Below are 22,016 nucleotides of genomic sequence, written 5' to 3'. Positions count from 1 at the left end.
ACTTTCAGTCTTTTTCCCTTTTTAAATTTTTTTCTCCACAAAAACACAGTATTCCCTGAAAATAAGAAAAAAAAAAATAGAAACTAAAATGTTACATATAGTATAATTCTCCTTTTACAATGTTTGAAATCAAAGTTGTGTGTTTGCTTTTGTTCTATTTTTTTTTCAATTTCAATGTCTATGCATAATAAACTTCCAATAATACATAGCATGTTCAGCATGATCCCTGATTGAATGCCTTAATGGTCACAATAAACACATTTCTGAAACTTATATATAATAGATATTATTTTTTGTTTCCTACCATCATCATCACCACTTTGATCCTGACGAGGTGTAGATTCTAATGCAGGAACTTCTCTTGCTTTTGTGCGAGTCCAGGTAATTCGTCCAGCAGATACATCTGATGTCCAGTCACACATGCCAAATTCAAATCCACAGGCCTTACATACTAATGATGGGGAGAAAAAAGTCTTTTTTTAAAATTTTGGTGAACTAAAATAGTCTAATAGAGTGGTTTCTTAACCAGAGTTGATGTTGGAATCAGATAAGAGGCTCAAACATACACACATACAAATTCATATCAGGAAAATTTGATTCAGTAAGTTTCACAGTATACCAGCAACACTGTCTTTCAAATGTACCTTAATTGTCCAGATGTGCAGCCTCCAACTGAGTTCCAATGAGATAAAAAAAAGGGGCTCCCAGTCTTTCTTGTGCCACTGCATTTGTTTCAATTTTTAAAATGGTATATCAGATCTTTATAGAATTATACTTAAATTACATACTAATTAATAATCTCATGTTGTTGTTGTTGTTATATACCATAGAGTTGGACCCGACTCAGAGTGACCCCTCCTTGGGTTTCCAAGCCAGCATCACTACAGAAGTAGATTGCCTCATCTTTCTTCCGAGGAGTGGCTGGTGGGTTGGAACTGCCAGCCTTCTAATAATCTCAGATTTTTTTAAAAAACTTTATTGTGATTTGGCTGCAAGTTTACACAACTGCTTGAACAATTTCTCTTAGAAAGATCAGCACAGGCTGCTCCCCATGAGGCGGAGATTAAAGATGTCCCAAATGTCCAAACTACCGTGCCACTCCATCATTTCACACATTAACTCCTCTTCCTCCTCTCAGTAATCTCCCCCATTTTAGGGCTCTGTATTTCACCATAAACGCCTCACAGAATTCACAGACATCCAAGGGATCATCTCACGTAGTGGTGGGGGAGGCTGGCAGGCTTGGAAGTCCCAGGTCTGTAAGTAGGTCTGGAGGACCCTCCCAATTCTCAGGGTTTAGTGAACCTCAATCAGCAGATCAGATTATGGCTCCTGTCCCAAATCCAAGGGTGAGATGAAGATGAGCCAAAATGCAGAACTGTAGCAAGGGCAGGGCAAACCTTCCCAGAAGATTCATAGGTATACCATCAAGGAAGCTAAGGGTGTTGATTGGAGTTACACTCTCCAGCAAGGTGGGACTGAAGGCATATCCCACCTGTGTTGCTCCAACAGAAATAACCCAAGTGGATGGCTTTAACAGTCAGCAGCTACTTAGTTGCTCACAGCAAATCCCACCACAGAGCCAATTGCCAGTCATCATAGGGAACAACTACTACCAGCTGCCCAGCCAAGTTGACATCTGATCTCAACTATCACACCACCCCAAACAGGCATGGATAATAGGATTTACAATACATCACAAAATAGAGGAAAGTGGCCAGAAGGGCCACATCAAGAAATTCACCACAACAAATAATTAGTTTTCCAATCAACAATTCATGCATGTTTTGTTTTGTGACACTGCCTGCAGTCCCCAGAGTGTAACATCACTCTTCCCACTTCCTTCCTGTGTTTACTGTTTCCATTCATACTTCATTTCTATCCCTTCCTGCTCTCTGAGCTTTAGCCCTGGTCAAATGCTGCTCTCTTGATTTCATACAGTTGATTGACTAAGGAGTGCATAACTCCCTGATGTTATTGTTTGCCTTTAGACCTGTGTATTGTTTGACTGAGAGTTGAGCCATGGGAGGGGAGTTCAGTTCCAAGCCTGAAGGATGTTTAAGGGCCATAGTCTTAGGAATTCCACTAGTATCTATCAAATCAGTAACCTTAACCATTTTTTTTTTTTTTTGTATGATTGTGAGTTTTGTCCCACATTTTTCTCCCGCTCTGTCCAGGACCTTCCATTGCGATCCCTTTTGGAGAAGTCAGTAATTGTAGCCAGACACAATCTAGTTCTGCTGGTATCAAGTTGATGGAGGCTGAGGTTTGACTGGTCAATTTGTTGTTGTTGTTAGGTAATGTTGAGTCGTTTCCAACTCATAGCGACCCCATGCACAGCAGAACAAAACACTGCCCGATCCCACGCCAGCCCCACAATCCCTGCTATACTTGAGCCCATCATCGCAGCCACTGTGTCAATCCATCTCGTTGAAGGCCTCCCCCTCTCTCGTCGACCCTCCACCCTACCAAGCATGACATCCTTCTCCAAGGAGTGGTCCCTTCTGATAACATGACCAAAATAGGTGACATGAAGTCTGGCCATTCTTGCTCCCAAGGAGCATTTCAGGTGCACTTCCTCCAGGACAGATCTGTTAGTTCTTATAGCAGTCTATGATACTTTCAGCATTCTTCATCAGCACAACTCAAAAGCCTCAACTCTTCTTCGGTCTTCCTTATTCATTGTCCAACTCTCACATGCATATGAGGCGATCAGAAATATCATGGCTTGTGTCAGGTACACCTTAGTCCTCAAGGAGACATCCTTGCTCCTCAGCACTTGAAACAATTCCTCACGGTTGACTTTCCCAATGCTATACATCATCTAATGTCCTGACTACTGCTTCCATTGGCATTGATTGTAGAACCAAGCAACGTGAGTTCTTTGACAACCTCAGTCTTCTCTCCATTTGTTGCGATGCTGCTCATTGGTCCAGTTGTGAGGATTTTTGTTTTCTTTATATTGAGACCTTATCCATACTGCAGACTGTATTCTTCAACCCTCATCAGTAAGTGCCTCAAGTCATCCTCACTTTCAGCAAGCAAAGTTGTATTGTCTGCATATCTCAGGTTGTTAATGATTCTTCCTCCAATCCTGATGCCACGTTTTTTTTCATATAGTTCAGCTTCTTGGATTATGTGCTCAGCATATAGATTGAATAAGTATGGGGAAAGGACACAACCCTGACACACTCCCTTCTTGATTTTTAAACCACGTAGTGTCCCCTTGTTCTGTTCGAATGACAGTCTCCTGGTCAAGGTAAGGTTCCTCATGAGTACAATCAAGTGTTCGGGAATTCCCATTCTTCTCAATGTTATCCATAATTTGTCATGATCCACACAATCAAATACCTTTGCGTAGTAAATAAAACACAAGTAAACATCCTTCTGGTATTCTTTGCCTTGAGCCAAGATCCATCTGACAACAGCTATGATATCCCTTGTTCCATGTCCTCTTCTGAATCCAGCTTGCACCTCTGGAAGTTCTCTGTCAATATACTGCTGCAACCATTTTCAAATTATCTTCCATAAGATCTTACTTGTGTGTGATATTAATGATATTGTTCTATAATTTCCACTTTCTGTGGAATCACCTTTCTTTGGAATGGGTACAAATATGAATCTCTTACAGTCAGTTGGCCAGGTAGCTGTCTTCCAAATCTCTTGGCATAACTGAGTGAGTGCCTCCAATGGGGCATTCATTTGTTGAAATATCTCAATGGGTATTCTGTCAATTCCTGGAGCCTTGTTCTTTGCCAATTCTTTCATTGCTGCTTTGACTCTTCCTTCAGTATCATTGGTTCTAGATCATATGCCACTTCCTAAAATGGAGGAAGATTGACCAGTTCTTTTTGGTACAGTGACTCTGTGTATTCCTCTCATCTTCTCTTGATGTTTCCTGCATCATTCAATATTTTGCCCATAGAATCTCTTAATATTGAAACTCTAGGCTTAAAGTTTTTCTTTAATTCTTTCAGCTTGAGAAATGCCAAGTGTGTTCTCTTTTGGTTTTCAAACTCCAGGTCTTTGCACATTTCATTACAGTAATTGGTTTTGTCTGCTCGAGCTGTTCTTTGAAATCTTTTGTTCAGCTCTTTTATCTTGTCATTTCTTCTATTGGCTTTAGTCTTGGATTAATTGTTTCTATGCATCTTTAATTTTCTTCACTCTTCTTTGCTCAGATGGGAAAGACCAATAGTTGCACCTCAGATGGCTGCTCACAAGCTTTTAAGACCCCAGTTGCTACCTATCAAAGTAGAATGTGGAACACTGTCTTTGTGGATTATGTTATGCCAATTGACCTTGATATGTCTCAAGACTATGGTCCTGAGCCCCCAGGCCAAGAAGCTCATTCTCTCAAAGTGTTTGATTATGGTCAGAAAGTTTGCATAACTTTGCTCCTGTATACTCTACTATGTTTGTGGATATATTTCCAGCACATATAAACACACATTACACTTAATTTTTAAAGGATAAAGTTTGTATATAATTTCAAGATTGTCTTTAATGCAGTTGTTTTAGAAAACAACATGACGTTTAAATCGATGTATTTGATACTATAAAATTTTTAAATAAACTACAGATACCCAATAAACCCACTAAATCTAGGGCATTAATGTCAACAAAAATTGGCCAGTGAGTATTACTATTAGCAGTCTCTGAGTCTCATCAACTGCCTGCACACCAATAAGGTAGGCATTTCAATTTCACACTTACACCTTAATCCTTCATCTGTAGAGTCAAACTGGCAGAGATTTGTATCTGGATGGCAAAGCTCCTGCTTGGTATTCAAAGTATCTTGACATGGCAAACTTTCATCTGTTAAATTTAAAGAACAACAAGAAGTGAGATGCAGGCACAACTGGGAAGATTAATTTATTTCTTAAAATGATAACATTTGTTCTACAAAGTACTTTGCTCCCAATTCCTCTCTATGTTGATATCATCTGTTACATAGCCTATTAGAGAGTGAAATAGATGAATGTGGAGGGTGGTGGTAAGGTGGAGAAGGAGGTGTTGAGTGAGGGAGATAGAGAAGGAGTGAGGGAAGGAAAGAGGCCGAGACAGAGAGAGATAGAGAGAGAGACATGAAACCATGCCAGAACTTTTCTATATTAATCAGCTGTGTTTTAACTGGCCAGCCCCAAAATCAAACCTTCCATATAACCACAAAAGTAACAAACCTTCTCTAATATTGAACAAACAGCCTATATAATTAGAAGGATACTTGTATAAGTGTCAAATATAACACTGTGTAACATATGATTGCTATTTAACTGGAACCTGAATCAGCCCTGGAACTATTTTCCCTGAAGCCCTCTCAAATGGTGCCTGTTTTGTACCCCACATTCCTCCCAACATAGGACTTGAAGATGAACTAAATGTCCTTCTTGTTTCCATTACCACTTTGGGATAATTCTCCATCTCACCTTCCTAAACACTCCAGTTTTGCAGCTCTTGACATCAGACAATACTACTCTTCACTCTGCCAACTTATTGTAATCATCTGCATACACCTATCACGAGCTCTGGTGGCATAGTGCCTAAGGCATTTGACTACTAGTCAGAAGATTGGCAGTTCAAACCCACTTACTTACTGCTTCATGGAAGGAGGATGGGACAATCTACTTTTTTAAAGATTTTTCACCTTAGAAACCCAACGGGGGTTGCTATGAATCAGAAACACTCGTGCACTCTTCCTCAATCTTTGATGACTTCAGCTCTTGGTCCACTGTCATCTTTTTTTTTTTTAATTTCAATATTCACTTTTATCTTGTCTCTCCATTTCTTGATATCTTCCTCTTGATGATCTTGAAGGAGAACACTGACAATCTACCTCTTCTCCTACTCCTGAGTATCATCATTCTGATAATGATAAAATGATAACATTCCCTTTACCTTAATTTCAAGTGGCCCACTCTCCAATCGGCACCTCCTACCTTTCTAGTTCACTCCCTGTAGTATCTCAGTTTTAATTTTTTTTTTTTTTATTGCACCAGTACCTTCAAGCTGACGATCCCACAATCTTGTCAGTTCCTTTTATCTTCATCATGCCATCACTTTTTTTCTTACCAAGGTTATTCAACAAGCTTAATCATTATAGACCTCCTCTGGCACTTCTCATGTTTCCCCAAACTCTCAAGACAAGAAGGCTTAGGTCAATAGAAATTAAACATCTGGTCTCTCTCTCTCTCTGTCCTTTCTCCTCTCATTCTTCCCATCTCAATTAATAACAACTTAATTATTCCAATTATCCAGAAAGGACATTTGGAATCATTTATGATTAATTTCTTTCTTTAACTACCCACATGCCATCATCAGCAAATCTTTGCCTTATCACTACACATCCAGACTCTGATTATATCATAACACTTCCAAATCTACTAGTCTTCTGATTCAATGCAAGATCATCTTTTTTCTGGATTACAGTAATAGCTTCTTATTTTGTTGAAGATTTTCCGCTTTTTCACTGACCCTCTTTACCAAGCACAATTCTCTTCTCTAGGAATGCTGCCTCCTCATAACATGTTTAAAGTAAGTAAGACAAACTCTCATCATTTTTCCTTCTAAACATCTTCTGGCTGTACTTCTTCTAAGAAAGATTTGTCCATTTTTCTGGCAGTTCATGGTATAGTCAACATTCTTCACCAATACCATAATTTAAAGATTTCAGTTCTTCTGAATACCTCATTGTCCAGCTTTCACATGCACATGAAGTGACTGAAAATACCACGGCTACGAACAGGCACACTTTAGTCATCAAAGTGACATTTAAAAATGCGTAAACCAAAAAAAAAAAACCACTGCTATCACATCGATTCTGACTCATAATGATCCCCAGTAAGCTCCCAAGGCTGCAAATCTTTATGGAAGTAGATTGCCTCATTTTTCTCCCATGGAGCAACTGGTGTGTTTGAACTACTGACCTTATGGTTACCAGCCAAAAGCCTTACCCTCTAAGCCACCATAACTCCTTTTAAATATGTAAGTCACCTTTAAATATGTGATTCAGCTCATGTCTCCTCTACTTGACACCCTTCATTGGGTTTCTATCCTATTGTTGTTGTTGTTAGGTGCCGTCAAGTCAGCTCTGAGTCATAGCGACCCTATGTACAATAGAACAAAGCACTATCTGGTCCTGCGCCAGCCTCATAATCTTTGCTATACCTGGCCCATTGCTGTAGCAACTGTGTCAATCCATTTCATTGAGGGCCTTCCCCTTTTTCACTGACTTTCCACTTTACATGAAATAAAAGCAAAAGTCCGTACCATGATCTTCCTTATACAAACCAGGTTTACTCCTGCCTCAAGACCTTTGCATTTATGGTTCCTTCCAATACACACATGACTTGGTCACTCAAACTTCTTGTTTTTGTTCAGATAATATGTTCTCAATGAAACCATATGTGACCACCTATTTCAAACTTCTCCATCCTGTCTTCACCTCTGGCACTCACTTAGTTCTATTTTATTGTTCTCCATAGTATATATCACCAGTGACATAAAATACAATTTATCCTTTACTTGCTTTGTGTCTTTCTCTCTACTCCCTTCCCTGAACCTCACCCCAATCTGAAAAATAAACTCTATGAACAGAGGAACATATTACTTGTTTCATCCACTATTGTCTCACTCTCTAGAAAAATTCTTGGTTTAACACATGGGCTCAGTAAACATTTGGTTAATGAATGAATAAATAAATAACCTAAGAAAAATTCAAGAAAATTAAAAAAAAAAAACACCTGTAGAATGCATGTCACTTGTATTTCTATTTTATTATTATTATTATTATTATTATTTTTAATAAAAGGGAGGCAATTGGTTGTGAAAATGAATTACAGATACAGCCATAATCTGGCTTCTCATAATGGAAGTTTACAAATGATGAAAATGCAAATCCTCTTGAATGCAAGAGCACTGAAAACAAAAATGCATAAGCAATTAAGGGAATGCTGGCACTAAACGAAGCTAGGATTGCACAGTGACAATCACCATGAAACAATTAAAATTGCAATTTTTGTAGATTCATATGATAGCTACAAATCTGTCCCCAAACCAAATTGAATCCACTGCTGGCAAGTTGATTCCAATTCACAGCAACCCTAAAGGACAGAGTAGAACTGCCCCAAGGCTGTAAATTTTTATGGAAACAAACTGCCACATCTTTCTCTCATGGAGCTTCTGGTGTGTTCAAACCACCCACCTTTCAGTTAGGAGCTGAATGCTTAACTAGTATGCCACTAGGGCTTATTTATTGGCCATAGTTCAATTAGGTGTTGTATATTATATAATTTGTCACTATTTATATAAGAGAAGCCAGAAAGTACTGAAAACAAAACTAGCAGAATAATCAAATAGCACAGAGTTAAAAATGTAGCTTGTGTCAACTGGCATTACATATATTTTATGATGTAAACCATTTTTACTATTTTTAGTGCCCGAATTGAAATTTGCAACCATAAAAACAGTGGTACATAGATATATGTTTTATCATACCATACATAATTGTCAATCAATAAATCTCCTGGAGAGAACTTTTTAACGTATTCATTTGCAGAGCTCAAAGCTATTTAAAGATGTTAGTTATTTTGATAAATTCATATTCATTCTCTCCCTCTACTTCTCTCACTCTCCATATATATAAGCTGTCTCCCATTCTATCTCATTTTTACAGTGCACCAGGATGAGGCTGTAGAAAATGATCTGGGTGGTCTAAAATCCTCTGTTGATGATGCATGGAGCATCAGCAGGATGAAGTTTGCCAACCATTCCGAGATCTCTAATCCAATGAAGGCTCATTTCTGGAGTTAGCCATCCTTCAAAATTGTCTCTTGCTCACACAGGTTATGTGAAATTGGACAGGTTCTCTCAGATGGTAGAGAGTAAGTCTAAATCTCAAGGCCAATACAATAAACGTTATAATTGACATTCATTTTGGTTCTGACTCTAGAGATTTTATACAATTTCTTTTTATTATTAATAGATTTCAGTAAACAGTTATTACTTCCTAAAAGGTAGCTAGAAGTTAATGAGATAAAATAGGTAACTAGGACCCTAGTTATTTAACAGGATAATATGTATGCTCATTCAAACTCTAATTAAGGAATGATTTGTGACTTTGCACCCTTTACAAATCAGGCAAAGCTGTGAAAAACCAATTTAAAAATATTCACAGAATTTTCACAATATTCTGATTATGAGCTACAACTATGCAATCTTTATTTTAAAAATCACAAACAGTAATTTGAGTTTGTTATCGAAAAATCAGCAATTAAATACATTGTTATTTAATACATAGTAGCAAACCCCGATTTTAGTTTTATGCTTAGTATTTTGGAAAAGTGTAAAGAGGTCCTCACTTCTATAAACATACAATGAACTTTCAAGTTTTGAGAGGCGGGAGTTGGAATAGTATTGTTCAAAGTGTAGAAATGGACTAAAAGATTTGTCTAATATTAACGAAAGGAATTTTGCTTTATTGTCCAAATTGCTAAGTGTTCAGAAACCATACAAATCTCTATATCTAAGAGTTTGTATAAATAATTTAAATTTTTTTAGTCAAAAGAAATGCAAACACACAAAATAGGATATATTTGTTCTTTAAGAGTAGTAGTAGGAGCAGTTGTTGATTTTGACTCCTAGCTACCCTATGTACAACAGAATGAAACACTACCCAGATCTGTGCCATCCTCACAATCCTTGCTATGCTTGAGCCCATTTCTGTAGCCACTCTATCAACCCAGGTCCTGGAGGGTCTTCTCCTTTTTTGCTAACCTTCTACTTTACCAAGCATGATAGCCTTCTCTCTATGAACTGGTACTTTCTGATCACATGACCAAAGTATAAGAAATGAAGTATGGTCATTCTTGTTACTAAGGAGTGCTATGATTTTACTTCTTCCAAAACACATTTGTTCCTTCTTATGCTACTCATGAATTCACGTTGCTTGGTTCTACAGTCGAGGCCAATGGAAGCAGCAGTCAGGACATTAGATGACGTGTAGCACTGGGTAGATCAGCTGTCAAGGAACTCTTTCAAATGCTGAGGAGCAAGGATGTCTCCTTGAGGGCTAAGGTGCGCCTGACACAGGCCGTGATATTTCCAATCATCTCATATGCATGTGAGAGCTGGACAATGAATAAGGAAGACTGAAGAAGAACTGATGCTTTTGAGTTGTGGTGCTGGTGAAGGTGGCTGAAAGTACCATGGACTGCCAAAAGAACTAACAGATCTGTCCTGGAAGAAGTGCAGCCAAGATGCTCCTTGGAAGCAAGGATGGCCAGACTTCGTCTCACCTGCTTTGGTCATGTTGTCAGAAGGGACCATTCTCTGGAGAAGGATGTCATGCTTGGTAAGGTGGAGGGTCAGCGAAAGAGGGGAAGGCCTTCAACAAGATGGGTTGACACACTGGCTGCGACAATGGGCTCAAGTATAGCAAGGATCATGGAGCTCGTAGGCAGGATCGGGCAGTGTTTCATTCTGCTGTGCATGGGGTCACTATGAGCATGAGTTGGAAGTGACTTGATGGCACCTAACAATAATAACAATACTACTCATGGTATATTCGATAATCTTCTTTAACACCACAATTCAAATGCATCATCTTTGGTCTTCCTTATCCACTGTCTAGCTTTCACAAGCGTATGAGGATATTGAAAAGACCATGGCGTGGGCCAGGCACACATTAGTCTTCAAAATGACATCTTTTGTCTTTGGAGCAGATTTGCCTAATGCAACATGTCGTTTGATTTCTTGATTGCTGCTTCCATGAGCACTGATTATGGATCCAAGTAAAATTTAATCCTTTATAACTTCAATCCTTTTCTCCATTTATTCTGATGTTGTTTAATTGTCCTGTGGCAAGGATTTTTGTTATCTGTATGTTGAGCTGCAATCCATGTTGAAGTCTGTTGTCTTTGATATCCATCAATACCTGCTTCAAGAATTCTGCTTTCAGCAAGTAAGGCTGTATCATCTTCATATCACAGGTTGCTAATGAGTCTTTCTCCAATCCTGATGCCATGTTCTTCTTCATATAGTCCATATTGTCAGATTATTTGCTCAGCATACAGATAAATAAATATGGTGAAAGGATAAACACTGATGCACATATTTCCTGATTTTAAACTATGCCACTTCTCCTTGCTCTATTGGAATGACTGTGTCTTTTTGTAGTTTGAAAGTTCATTCCTTCTTTATCCCTGTGTAATACTCCCCTGTATGGATATACCACACTTTGTTTAACCATTCGCTGTTTGAAGGACATCTTGGTCACTTCCAGTTTGGGGCAATTACAAATAAGCCTACTATATACATTTATGTGCATATTTTGCTATGGGTATGTGTCTTCAACTCTTTTGTACAAATACCTAGGGCGAAATTGCTGGATCATATGATAAGCCTTTGTTTAATTTTGTAGGAAAATGTCACATACTCTTCCAAACTGACTGTATCATGTTGTATTCTCATTAACAATGAATCAGAATACTGGTTGCTCAACATCCTCATCATCATTTGGTATTGTCAGTGTTTTGGATTTTATCCATCTTAACATGTATGCTTAAAACACTAACAGTATGCTTAGGAGCTCTGGTGGTATAGTGCCTAAGGTATGTGACTGCTAACCACAAGGCTGGCAGTTCAAACCCACCAGCCACTCCTCAGAAAGTAGATTAGGCAATCTACTTCCATAGTGATACTGCCTCAGAAACCCAAGAAGGGGTCACTATGAGTCAGATACTACTTGATGGCAGTGAGTTTGTTTGGTTTTTGGAATAGGTATGCTTAAGGAGTTCTGGTGGCATTGTACCTAAGACATTTGACTGCTAATCAGAAGGTTGGCAGTTTCAATGTACCAGCTACTCTGTGGAATGAAGATTGGACAATCTACTTCCATAAAGATTTACCACCTTGGAAACCCAAAGAGGGTCGCTATGAGTCAGAATTGACTCGATGGCAGTGAGTTTATTTATTTATTTATTTTGTAATAGGTATGCAGTGATATCCTTTGTTGTGTTAATTCACAATTTGCTATAGTGGAGCAATGGTTAAACGCTAGGCTTCTAACCAAAAGGGTAGTGATTTGAATTTGCCAGCAGTTCCAAAGGAGCAAAGAGCTGGATATTTGCTCCTGTAAAAGATTACAACCCAGGAAATCCTATGGGGCAGTTCTACTGTTATCATATAAAGCCACTATCAGTCAGAATCAACTCTGTGGCAAACAACAACAATGGCATACAATCTTGAATATCATTTCATATATTTATTTGCCACCTATATTATCTTTTTATTAGCTTCTTTGGTGAGGTGTCATTTCTTTTCTAAAATTTACTTTTTAATTTATATACAGTAAAATACACACTTTTGTTATTTAGTTGTAAATAGTTATAATTTTCTTTTAAATTTTGATGATGCATAAGGTTTGTGACAATTCTTAGTATCAAAATACAGAATCGTCCTATTACCCAAAATAATTCCTTCAGGATATCCCTTTGTAGTCAAACATTTTCTTCACTCTCAACCCTGAGCAACTATTGATCTCTTCTCTGTCTCTATACTTTTTTTCATTTTCATGAATCTCACCTAAATAAATTATAGATTATCCTTAGCATAATTCATGTGAGATTCATCCATCCATGTTATTAATGGCCCTTTTCACTCTACAGCTAAGTAGTATGTTTTACTGAGTGTTTGTTTTCATATTGTTTGCTCATAGAGTGTGCTGTATATACTGGGCATAAAGTGCTCTGTCAGGTAAGTGTTTAGCAAATGGTATTTCCCATCCTGTGGTTTTCTTTTCATTTGTTTGATAGTGTCTTTCACAGATCATTTGGATGAAGCTCAATTTATCATAATTTTTAAATTCCATTTATGGATAATGCTTTTGGTGTTATATCTAAGAATGATGTGCCTAACCCAAGGTTTAAGTGATTTTATCTTATGTTGTCTTTTTGAAATTTTATAATTTTACCTTTTGAATTAATTTTTAATATGTGAAATTTAGGTCAAGATTCATGTTTTTGTCTATGGAATTCCATTTGTTCCAGCACCATTTGTGGAAAATCCTGTCCTTTCATGATTGAATTTCCTTTGCACCTTCAAGAAAAATCAATTAACTGTACTTATGTAGATCTGGACTTTCAATTCTATGTTATTGATACATGTGTCTATCATTAAGGAGCTCTGGTGATGTAGTAGTTAAAGCATTTGGCCACCGAGCAAAAGGTTAGCAGTATGAACCCACCAGCTGCTTCATGGGAGAAAGATGAGGCAGTCTGCTTCCATAAACATTTACAGCCTTTGAAACCCAATGCGGCAGTTCTACCCAATCCTAAAAGAGTCACAGTGAGTCAGAATTGATTTGATGGCAGTGGTGAAATGTCTATCACTTTGCCAATACCATATCCACCAACTTTATTATTTTAGTTCTATAGTAAGTCTTATGATCAGGTAATATGAATCCTTTAACTTCTTCCTTTTTCAAAATTGTTTACATATAAGTTTTAGAAGTTGTTTGTTGATATTTACACTAACTTCTGCTAGGATATGGTTAAAACTATATTTTAACAATATCAAGTCTTTTAATCCATTAACACTCCATTAATTTAGCCTTCTTGATATTTTTGTTTTGTTTTGTTTTCAGAATACAGATTTAGCATATATATATATATTTTAGATTTACATGTAAGTATTTACTTGGGTTGTATTATAAACAGTGCCATTTTTCTAATTTCAATTTCCAATTGTTCATTATATATAGAGAAATACAATTTATTTTTACACTGGCCTTGCATCCTACTATGATGACAAACTCCTTTACTTAGTTCTAGAAGCTCTAAAATTCTATGAGGTTTTCTACATAGACAATTACATAGTCTGCAAACAGAGACAGGTTTATTTCTTCTAATTAGTCCTTTTACTTCTGTTTTTTGGTTTATTGTACAGGTTAGGACTTCCAGTAATATGTTGCATAAGAATGGTAAGAGTGGACATCCTTACCTGGTTCCCAATCTAAGGAGAAATCACTAATTCTTTCACCATTAGGTCTGATGTTAGCTGTAAGGTTTTTGTACACACTCTTTAACCAGAAGGCTGGAGGTTCAAACCCACTGGCCACTCCTCAGAAGGAAGATGGAGCAATCTACTTCCATAGTGATACTGCCTCAGAAACCCAAGGAGGGGTCGCTATGAGTTGGGTCCGACTCGATAGCACATAACAACAAACAACAACAACTTTATCAGGTAAAAGAATTTATGTTCTTCAGTGAGTTTGTATCTCTCAAAGAATTTGTCCTTTTCATCTAAGTTGAAATGACTGAATCTTACTTTAACTTGCCTTACTTACTTATCCTTCTTGTCCTAGCTCCATGGTAGCCTTGAAAAACAAATCATCTCAATCATGGTAGCCATGAAAACCTGCAGCCTAGCAGCCACCAGGACAGGTTAGAAGCTCCCCAAAAGCAGTATCCTCAGACAATTTTCATTACATAATCTCTTTGACAATTCTCTGGCAATCTCTACTTGCAGAACAGATAAATCCAAAGAGACAGAAAATAGATTAGTTGTTGCTAGGGTCAAGAAAGTGGGGCTAATGAGAAGTGACTGCTAATGAATATGGAATTTACTTTGGGGATGATGAAGATATTCTTGAGTTAGATACTGATGATAGTTGCACAACCCTGTGACTATACTAAAAACTACTGAATTACTCACCTAAATATTAAAAAATAAAATAAACTAGACACACTAATAAAGTTGTGACCAAATGACTTCAAAGGAAAATTCTATCAAACATTCAGAGAAGAGCTGACACCTATCCTACTCAAATGATTCCAGAGCATAGAAAAAGGATGGAAAACTCCCAAATACATTCTACAAAGCAAGCATAACCCTAATACCAAATCAGGCAAAGATACTACCAAAAAGGAGAGCTATAGATCAATCTTTCATGGTTATAGATAAAAATCTTCAACAAAATGCTAGCCAATAGATTCCAAGACTATACCTAAATAAATAAATAAATAGGTTAATTAATTAATTATATCATGAACAAGTGGAATTCATAATAGATATGCAAGGATGTTTCAAAATTAAAAAAAACCAGAGGATTCAAAATGGAGTCTCATCAGTAATCACCACAGTATTTCCCTCTAGCATCTTAGTGCTTGAAAAACTAGGTACAGCAGTTTGAATTAAGGATTCTAGTCCTCTGAACAGCTCACTCAGTCAGAGTGCACCAAAGTCAGAAGAGTAGAATTAGAGAGGAGAAAGGTACAGGGGAAAAAAAAGAAGACATATCCTGTGGAGTGCCGATAGGCAGCCAAGAAAAGCCATTGGAGATTTCCCCAGTGGAGCAACCAGCAGGCAAGAATGGCCATCCAAGACCTCTCTGGGTTAAGGCAGAAGACATGCCACACCTGCATACCAGCGAGCACCCCAAGAATCTACCTTCAGCACCTGATTTTTTGGTAACTTGGGTTGGCTAGGTATAAATGTGCATGTCCAGTGCCTGTGAAACCAGATCAGAGAGTCCATTGGTGCTGCAGGTAGTCAGGCCTGCTCCCCCACAGTGGGTCACCAAGTAGCCTTGGGTCAGCTTAGTGGCACTGAGAGGCCTGTGCTTGACTTTATCAGTACTATTGGGACTACAGATTACTAGCAGGCACTCTCCTGACTCCAGTGCCGCTGAAACTGAGTGGATCTTTGGCACCACGGGTGGGCAGACTCACAATGGAACTCCTAAGGTGGACTGCAGCTGGGCCATTGGGCCGGCACCGTAGACGGGTGGGGCCAGAAAGAGAAAAACCTGCAGCAGATCGTGTAGCCAGGAAGTTGTCTTGGGTCAGCTTTTTGGTGCCAAGGGGCCTCAGGAGTGGGGATTTTGCATGTGTCTGAGCCTGTCAGGAAGTGGTGACCCCCTAACAAACTGGAGTCTTTGCTGAAACTGAGCTGCAGGCCTGTAAATAACAGTATGACATCATTGGCAGCAGCCTGCTCAAAGCCCTAGAAACTGCCCCTAGCAACGCAGAGCTTTCCTTCTTCCTCTTCCACCTTCTCTGCCAATAACTTCATTCATCCAATAGAAGAAACCGCATTCAGCCAACATAACACCTCCCAGTTCAAACGGTAAACCCTCTTTACAACAAACAGAAACTCATATCCACATTCCACTATCACAAGGAAAACTGCAGAGCTACCCAGCATACCTGAATTAATAACTAAAACATAATAAAATACACCAGCTTCACCTTTTCAAAACATTAAACCATAAGACCAAGACAAAACAAATCAATACATAGCCAACAGTTGAAAACAACCTCAAAAATGTCTAGGAAACAACAGCAACCTCAAATAAAACAATAATAACAACAACAAAAAATAAAAACCAGGAAAAGTCATTAGAAGCAAAACTACAAAGGCCTCATTATACATGGAGGAAAAGGAGGCAATAGAATTATCTGAAAAGGAATTTAGAAGATATATTTATAGAGCTTTACAAGCACCTAAGGAAATCTCAAACAGAAACAAGGAGAACACAGACAGTTCCCTGGAAGAACTCAGGAAAATCATTCAACAAAATAGTAAAAGTAATGCATAATCAGAACTCATACAAAGACAGCAGCTAGAAATTCAGAAGATGAATACCAAAATTATAGAATTACACAACATAGTAGAAGCACTAAAGAGTAGGTTAGAACTGGCTAAAGAATGTATATCCCAACTAGAAGACAAATCCCTGAACACCAGACAGTATGAAGAAAAATGAGAACAAAGATGTAAGAGAAATGAAGAAAACCTAAGAATTATATGGGATGACATGAAAAGAAACCACATAAGACTCACTGGAATTCCAGAACAAGAAGAGGTGGAAAAAAACTACCAAGAAAATTGTGGAAGAACTGCTAAAAGAAAACTTTCCCCTATCATGAAAAGAGAAAAGATATTTGTCCAAGAAGTTCATAGAATCCCACACAAGATAGATCCCAAGAGAAAAAACACTGAGGCATATTATAATCAAATTCTCCAAAACCAAAGACAAAGAAAAAATTTTGAGATCTGCCCAGGACAAAAGAAATATTACTTATAATAATCAAACAGGCTGAGTTCCAATCACTCAGCAGAAACCATGTAGGCAAGAAGGCAATGGTAGAGCATATAAAAAACACTGAAGGAAAAGAACTTCCAACCAAGAATCCTATATCCAGCAAAATTATCCATTAAATATGAGGGTGAAATCAAGGCATACTTAGACAAACAGAAATTAAGGGATTTTGAAAAAACCAGACCAACCCTACAAGAAATGCTTAAGGAAGTTCTTCCAATAGAGAACCCACAACAGAGATCAACAAAATCAGGTTAAGTGGCATCAACACTAAAACCAAATCAGAAATAGAAACTCAAAACAAGATCATAAAATATTGTACTCTAAAAACCAAGGAACTCAATCAGGACACAACAACAGCAACTAACCTATCAGAGGGAATAAAACTTCTAGGTACAAACTTCCAAATATAGAGGAAAACAGAACAACATCTTCACCGTATGCGGTTCTAAACATGTAGAGACAAGAATATACTCCACGGTAACCACAGAGAAAAGTAACAATCCCCCTAAGCAAATCCAGAAGGAAGGAAAAGATATGGGTTTAATAAGCAGAAAACCAACAATAAAGAGAAAGAGGAGAAAGCATTAGCCAACAAACCGAACTCAAAACAGAAAAGTATATGGACAAGGAAACACCAATAACATGACAAAAAAACACAATAGAATGACAGCAATCAATTCATACCTATCACTAATTACACTCAATGTGAATGGACTAAATGCACCTATCAAGAGAAAGAGAGTGGCAGACTGGAAAAAAAAAAAAAAAAAAGACCCATTGATATGCTGCCTACAACAGACCCACCTTAGACACAAAGATATAAACAAATTAAGAGTTAAGGGAGGGAAAAATTATATCAAGCCAATGGAAACCACAAAAGAACTAGAGTAACAATATTAATTTCTGACAAAATACACATTAAGGTGAAAATCATCTTAAGAGAGAAAGAAGAACATTATATGATGCTGAAAGAGTCAATTGACAAAGAAGAATTGGGTGCATATATATTTATGCATACAATGAAAGTGCTCCAAAATACATGAAGCAAATTTTAACTGAATTAAAAAAGATAATAGACAACTCTACAATAGTAGTAGGAAACTTTAACACACCACTTTCAAAGAGGAACAGGTCAACTAGAAAAAAACTCCACAAAGATACAGAAGAACTCAACAATACAATCAACCAACTCAACCTCATAGAAATATGCAGAGCATTTCACCCAACAAAAGCACAATTCACATTCTTCTCCGGTGCACATGTATCCTTCTCCAGAATAGACCATGTGTTAGAACATAAAACAGGCCTCAATAAATTCAAAAGCACTGAAATACTATAAAGCATCTTCTCAGACCACAATGTTATAAAATTAGAAATTAATAATAGGAAGAGCAAGGAAAAAGCATCAAACATATGGAAGCTGAACAACTCACGCTCAAAAACTACTGTGTAATAGAACAGATGAAAACTGAAATTAAAAAAAAAAAAATTCCTAGAAACAAATGAGAATGAAGATATATCATTCCAAAACCTATGGGACACACCAAAAGCTGCACACAGAGGAGAGTTTACAGCAATAAATGCTTACATCAAAAAAGAGGAAAGAAACAAAATCAACACTCTAACTCCTCAACTCCAACAACTAGAAATAGGACAACAAAAGAATCCTACAGTATCTAGAAGCAAGGAAATAATAAAGATCAGAGTAGAAATAAATGAAACAGAAAACCAAAAAAACATAGAGAAAATCAACAAAACAAAAAGTTGTTCTTCAAAAAGATTAATAAAATTGATAAACCATTGGCAGACCTAACAAAAGAAAGGAAAGAGAAGATCAAAATCACAAGAACTGTAAATGAAAATGGTTCATCATAACAGAAGCAACTGAAATAAAAAAAGATACTGACAGAATATTAGGAAAAACTGTAGTCTAACCGATTTGAGAAACTAAAAGAGAGGGACAAGTTTCTAGAATCACAAGACCTACCTAAGCTACCCCACTCAGAGATAGAAAACTTGAACAGACCTATAACAAGAGAAGAAATTGAACAGGTCATAAAAAAAACTTTCCACAAGGGAGCAAAATGAAGTCTCACCAGTGAGCAGCATGCTTTTACCCTCTGGCATTTAAGGTCTTGGAAAACTAAGCACAACAGTATGAATTAATACTTTGGTGCTCTGAACAGCTCACTGAATCAGAGTGCATCAAACACAGAAGAGCAGAATTAGAGGAAAGGTACAGGGAGAATATTTAGGAAAGAGCTACTGGTGGAGAATGGATGGGCACCCAAGAGAGGCACTGGAAACCTTTCTGGAGCAGTCACTGTGTGCTGGGCAAGGACGGCTGCCTGAGATCCCTGAGTCAGGAGGGAGGACACCTTATGACAGCATACCAGCGACCGCTCTAATATTATGGCAGGCAGCGGAAGAGACCTGCCTCCAGCAGCTGATTTTGATTTTTTTTTTTTTTTTGGAGGTAATTTGGGTCTTCTGGGTGCTGACAGGCATGGCCACTTCCGTTGAGATTCAGCAGAGAACTTACTGTTGTGACAGGAAGGCTAGCTCCCTCCCTTCCCAGCATGTCACAGAGTGGGCTGGGGTCAGACTGGGAGACATTGTACTTTTCTTTGTCACAGAGATCAGGACTGCAGGTCACTAGCAGCTACTCCCCTGACCCCAACTCAACTGAAACTGTGCACATCTTTGGCGCTGCAGCTGGGCGGTATCACAGACAAACTCCAGAGCCGTCCATTAGTGGTCTGGCAGGATTGCACCAGCACCACGGGAGGATGGAACGGGGAGAGCGAAGAAACTGCAGTCCTGGGAATTTTGCCTTGGAGCCGTTCTTTGGCACAGTGGGGCCGTGGAGGCGGAGTCTTTGAGTGTGCCTGAAATTGGCAGAAATTGTGACTCTCTAACAATAGTAATATTTCCTGAGGTTGAGCTATGGTCTTGCAAATAAATCCGTCATCAATAATAGCCTGCTCAGGTACTCCACTGACTCCAACACCAGAAATTGTGTGCATCTTTGGCGCTGCAGGTGGGCAGTATCACAGACAAACTTTAGAGCTGGCCATTAGCAGTCTGGCGGGATTGCTTCAGCACCACGGGCAGACGGGGCACTGAGAGCAAAGAAACCACGGCTGAGTGCGGTTCCATGAATTCTGCCTTGGAGCCTCACTTTGGCATTGTGGGGCTGTGGAGGCAGGGTCTTTGAATGTGCCTGAAACTGGTGCAAATTTGCAATACTCTAACAATAGGAATCTTGCCTGAGATTGAGACATGGGCTTGCAAATAAATACGTCATCAATAATAGCCTGCTCAAAGCCCTAGACACTGACCCTAGCAACACCAAGCTTTCCTTCTTCTGCTCCTACCTTCACCATCAATATCTTCACTCATTCAATAGAAGAAAAGAGATCCAGCCAATTACCATAAAACCTCCTGCTTCGACCTCTAAACCCTCTGTATAAAAAAACAGAAACACTTATCCACACTACAAACAGTGATTTCACCATCACAAAGAAAACAGCAGAGTGACCCAACACACTTGAATCAATAATAAAATAAAACAAACCAGCTTCACCTTGTCAAAATATTAAACCATAAAACCAATACAAAACAAATCAACATGTAACTAGCAGCTAGTGACAACCTAAAGAGACAGTGCTCTACCAATTTCCAGGGGCTTAAGAAGAGGTTCTGCTTTCCAGTAACCCCAACAACTCTCCGGATGTGCACTGCATGACTGAAAAGGTCCTAGTTTACACCTCTCTTTTTTTTTTTTTTTTTAGCTCTCGTGGTTAACCCCGTCCGCTTGCTGTTTTTTGTTTTGTTATGTTTTTGCTTTTTTACTTTTGTAGTGTTGGTTTGTTCCTTTGTTTGTTTTCTTTATTCATTATTCTCTTTCTCTCCTTTTTTCCTCTCAGTGACCTATCCCCAGATACTGCAGATTTATCTGTTTTCTTCTTCTCCCCACCCTCCGTTTTTGTGGAGGGGTTACTGGTCCTGTGTGATTTCAGGGTGTATTTTTTGTCTACATGCTGTTAGTTTTTTTGATGGTTATTCAATTGTAATTTTTGCCTAACTGACTGGGAGACAGCAACAGTCCCCATAAGATACAAGTATACCCACACCTCCTGCAACTTCACTTACTGAGAAAGAGCCAGCACCTCCTTCTCCACCAATGGGCCAATGATAAAAAACCACCAAGAAGGACCTGAATCACCCTTGGCTGCTCTTCACAAACAATTAACAGAGATCTTAATACAATACCACAATGCCTCGGGGACAACAAATCATCACAGTCCACACAAAAAAGCAAGATAAAGTGGTAGAAACAAGGGAGCAGGATACAGACCCAGAACACATCCCTGAGGAAGAAGCAGCATTGGAACTCTCTGATAAGGAATTCAAAAGAATTATAGTTAGGTATCTTCAAAGGATTGAGAGACAGACCAAAGAAAACACAGAAAAAACTTTAGAAGAATTCTGGAAGAAAAAACAAGAACAAAATGACAAAATAAATGAAAAATTAGAAATGATTCTAAATCTACAGATAGAAATCCAAGATTAATATTGATTATTAGAAATAGATAACACATTGGAAGGGCAAAGAATTGATGCAGTGGAAGACAGAATTATGAGATTGAAGACAAATACCTGAATATTTTTGGAAAGGGATCAGTCAGAAAAAATATCAAAACAAAATGAAGAAAACCTAAGGTTCATGTGGGATACCATCAAAAGAAATAATCTATGTGCCATTGGAATTCCAGAACAGAAAGAGAAAAACAAAACCACTGAGAAAATCACCCAAGATCTGCTGGAGGAGAACTTCTCTGATATGATGAAAGAAGAGAACATATCCATTCAGGAAGTCCAACGAACCCCAAACAGGATAGACCCCAAA

The 22,016-nt window shown here is 38.2% G+C and overlaps 1 protein-coding gene across 1 annotated transcript in view; it reads right to left on the bottom strand.

The window, feature by feature from the left end:
• The window catches only part of MALRD1 (MAM and LDL receptor class A domain containing 1), a 1,363,654-nt gene that overhangs the window by 1,219,556 nt on the left and 122,082 nt on the right, over positions 1-22,016 (bottom strand). The window contains exons 6-7 of the mRNA XM_007936352.1: positions 4,717-4,818; positions 305-451 (exon numbers count right to left, since the gene is read on the bottom strand). Coding sequence (XP_007934543.1) covers positions 305-451; positions 4,717-4,818 — 249 coding nt within the window. The remainder of the gene's footprint in view (positions 1-304; positions 452-4,716; positions 4,819-22,016) is intronic.

Source organism: Orycteropus afer, unplaced genomic scaffold (assembly GCF_000298275.1).
Source record: "Orycteropus afer afer isolate SDZICR_OR568_19922 unplaced genomic scaffold, OryAfe1.0 scaffold00035, whole genome shotgun sequence".
Taxonomy (NCBI): domain Eukaryota; kingdom Metazoa; phylum Chordata; class Mammalia; order Tubulidentata; family Orycteropodidae; genus Orycteropus; species Orycteropus afer.
This window is presented reverse-complemented; position numbering and strand designations above follow the sequence as displayed.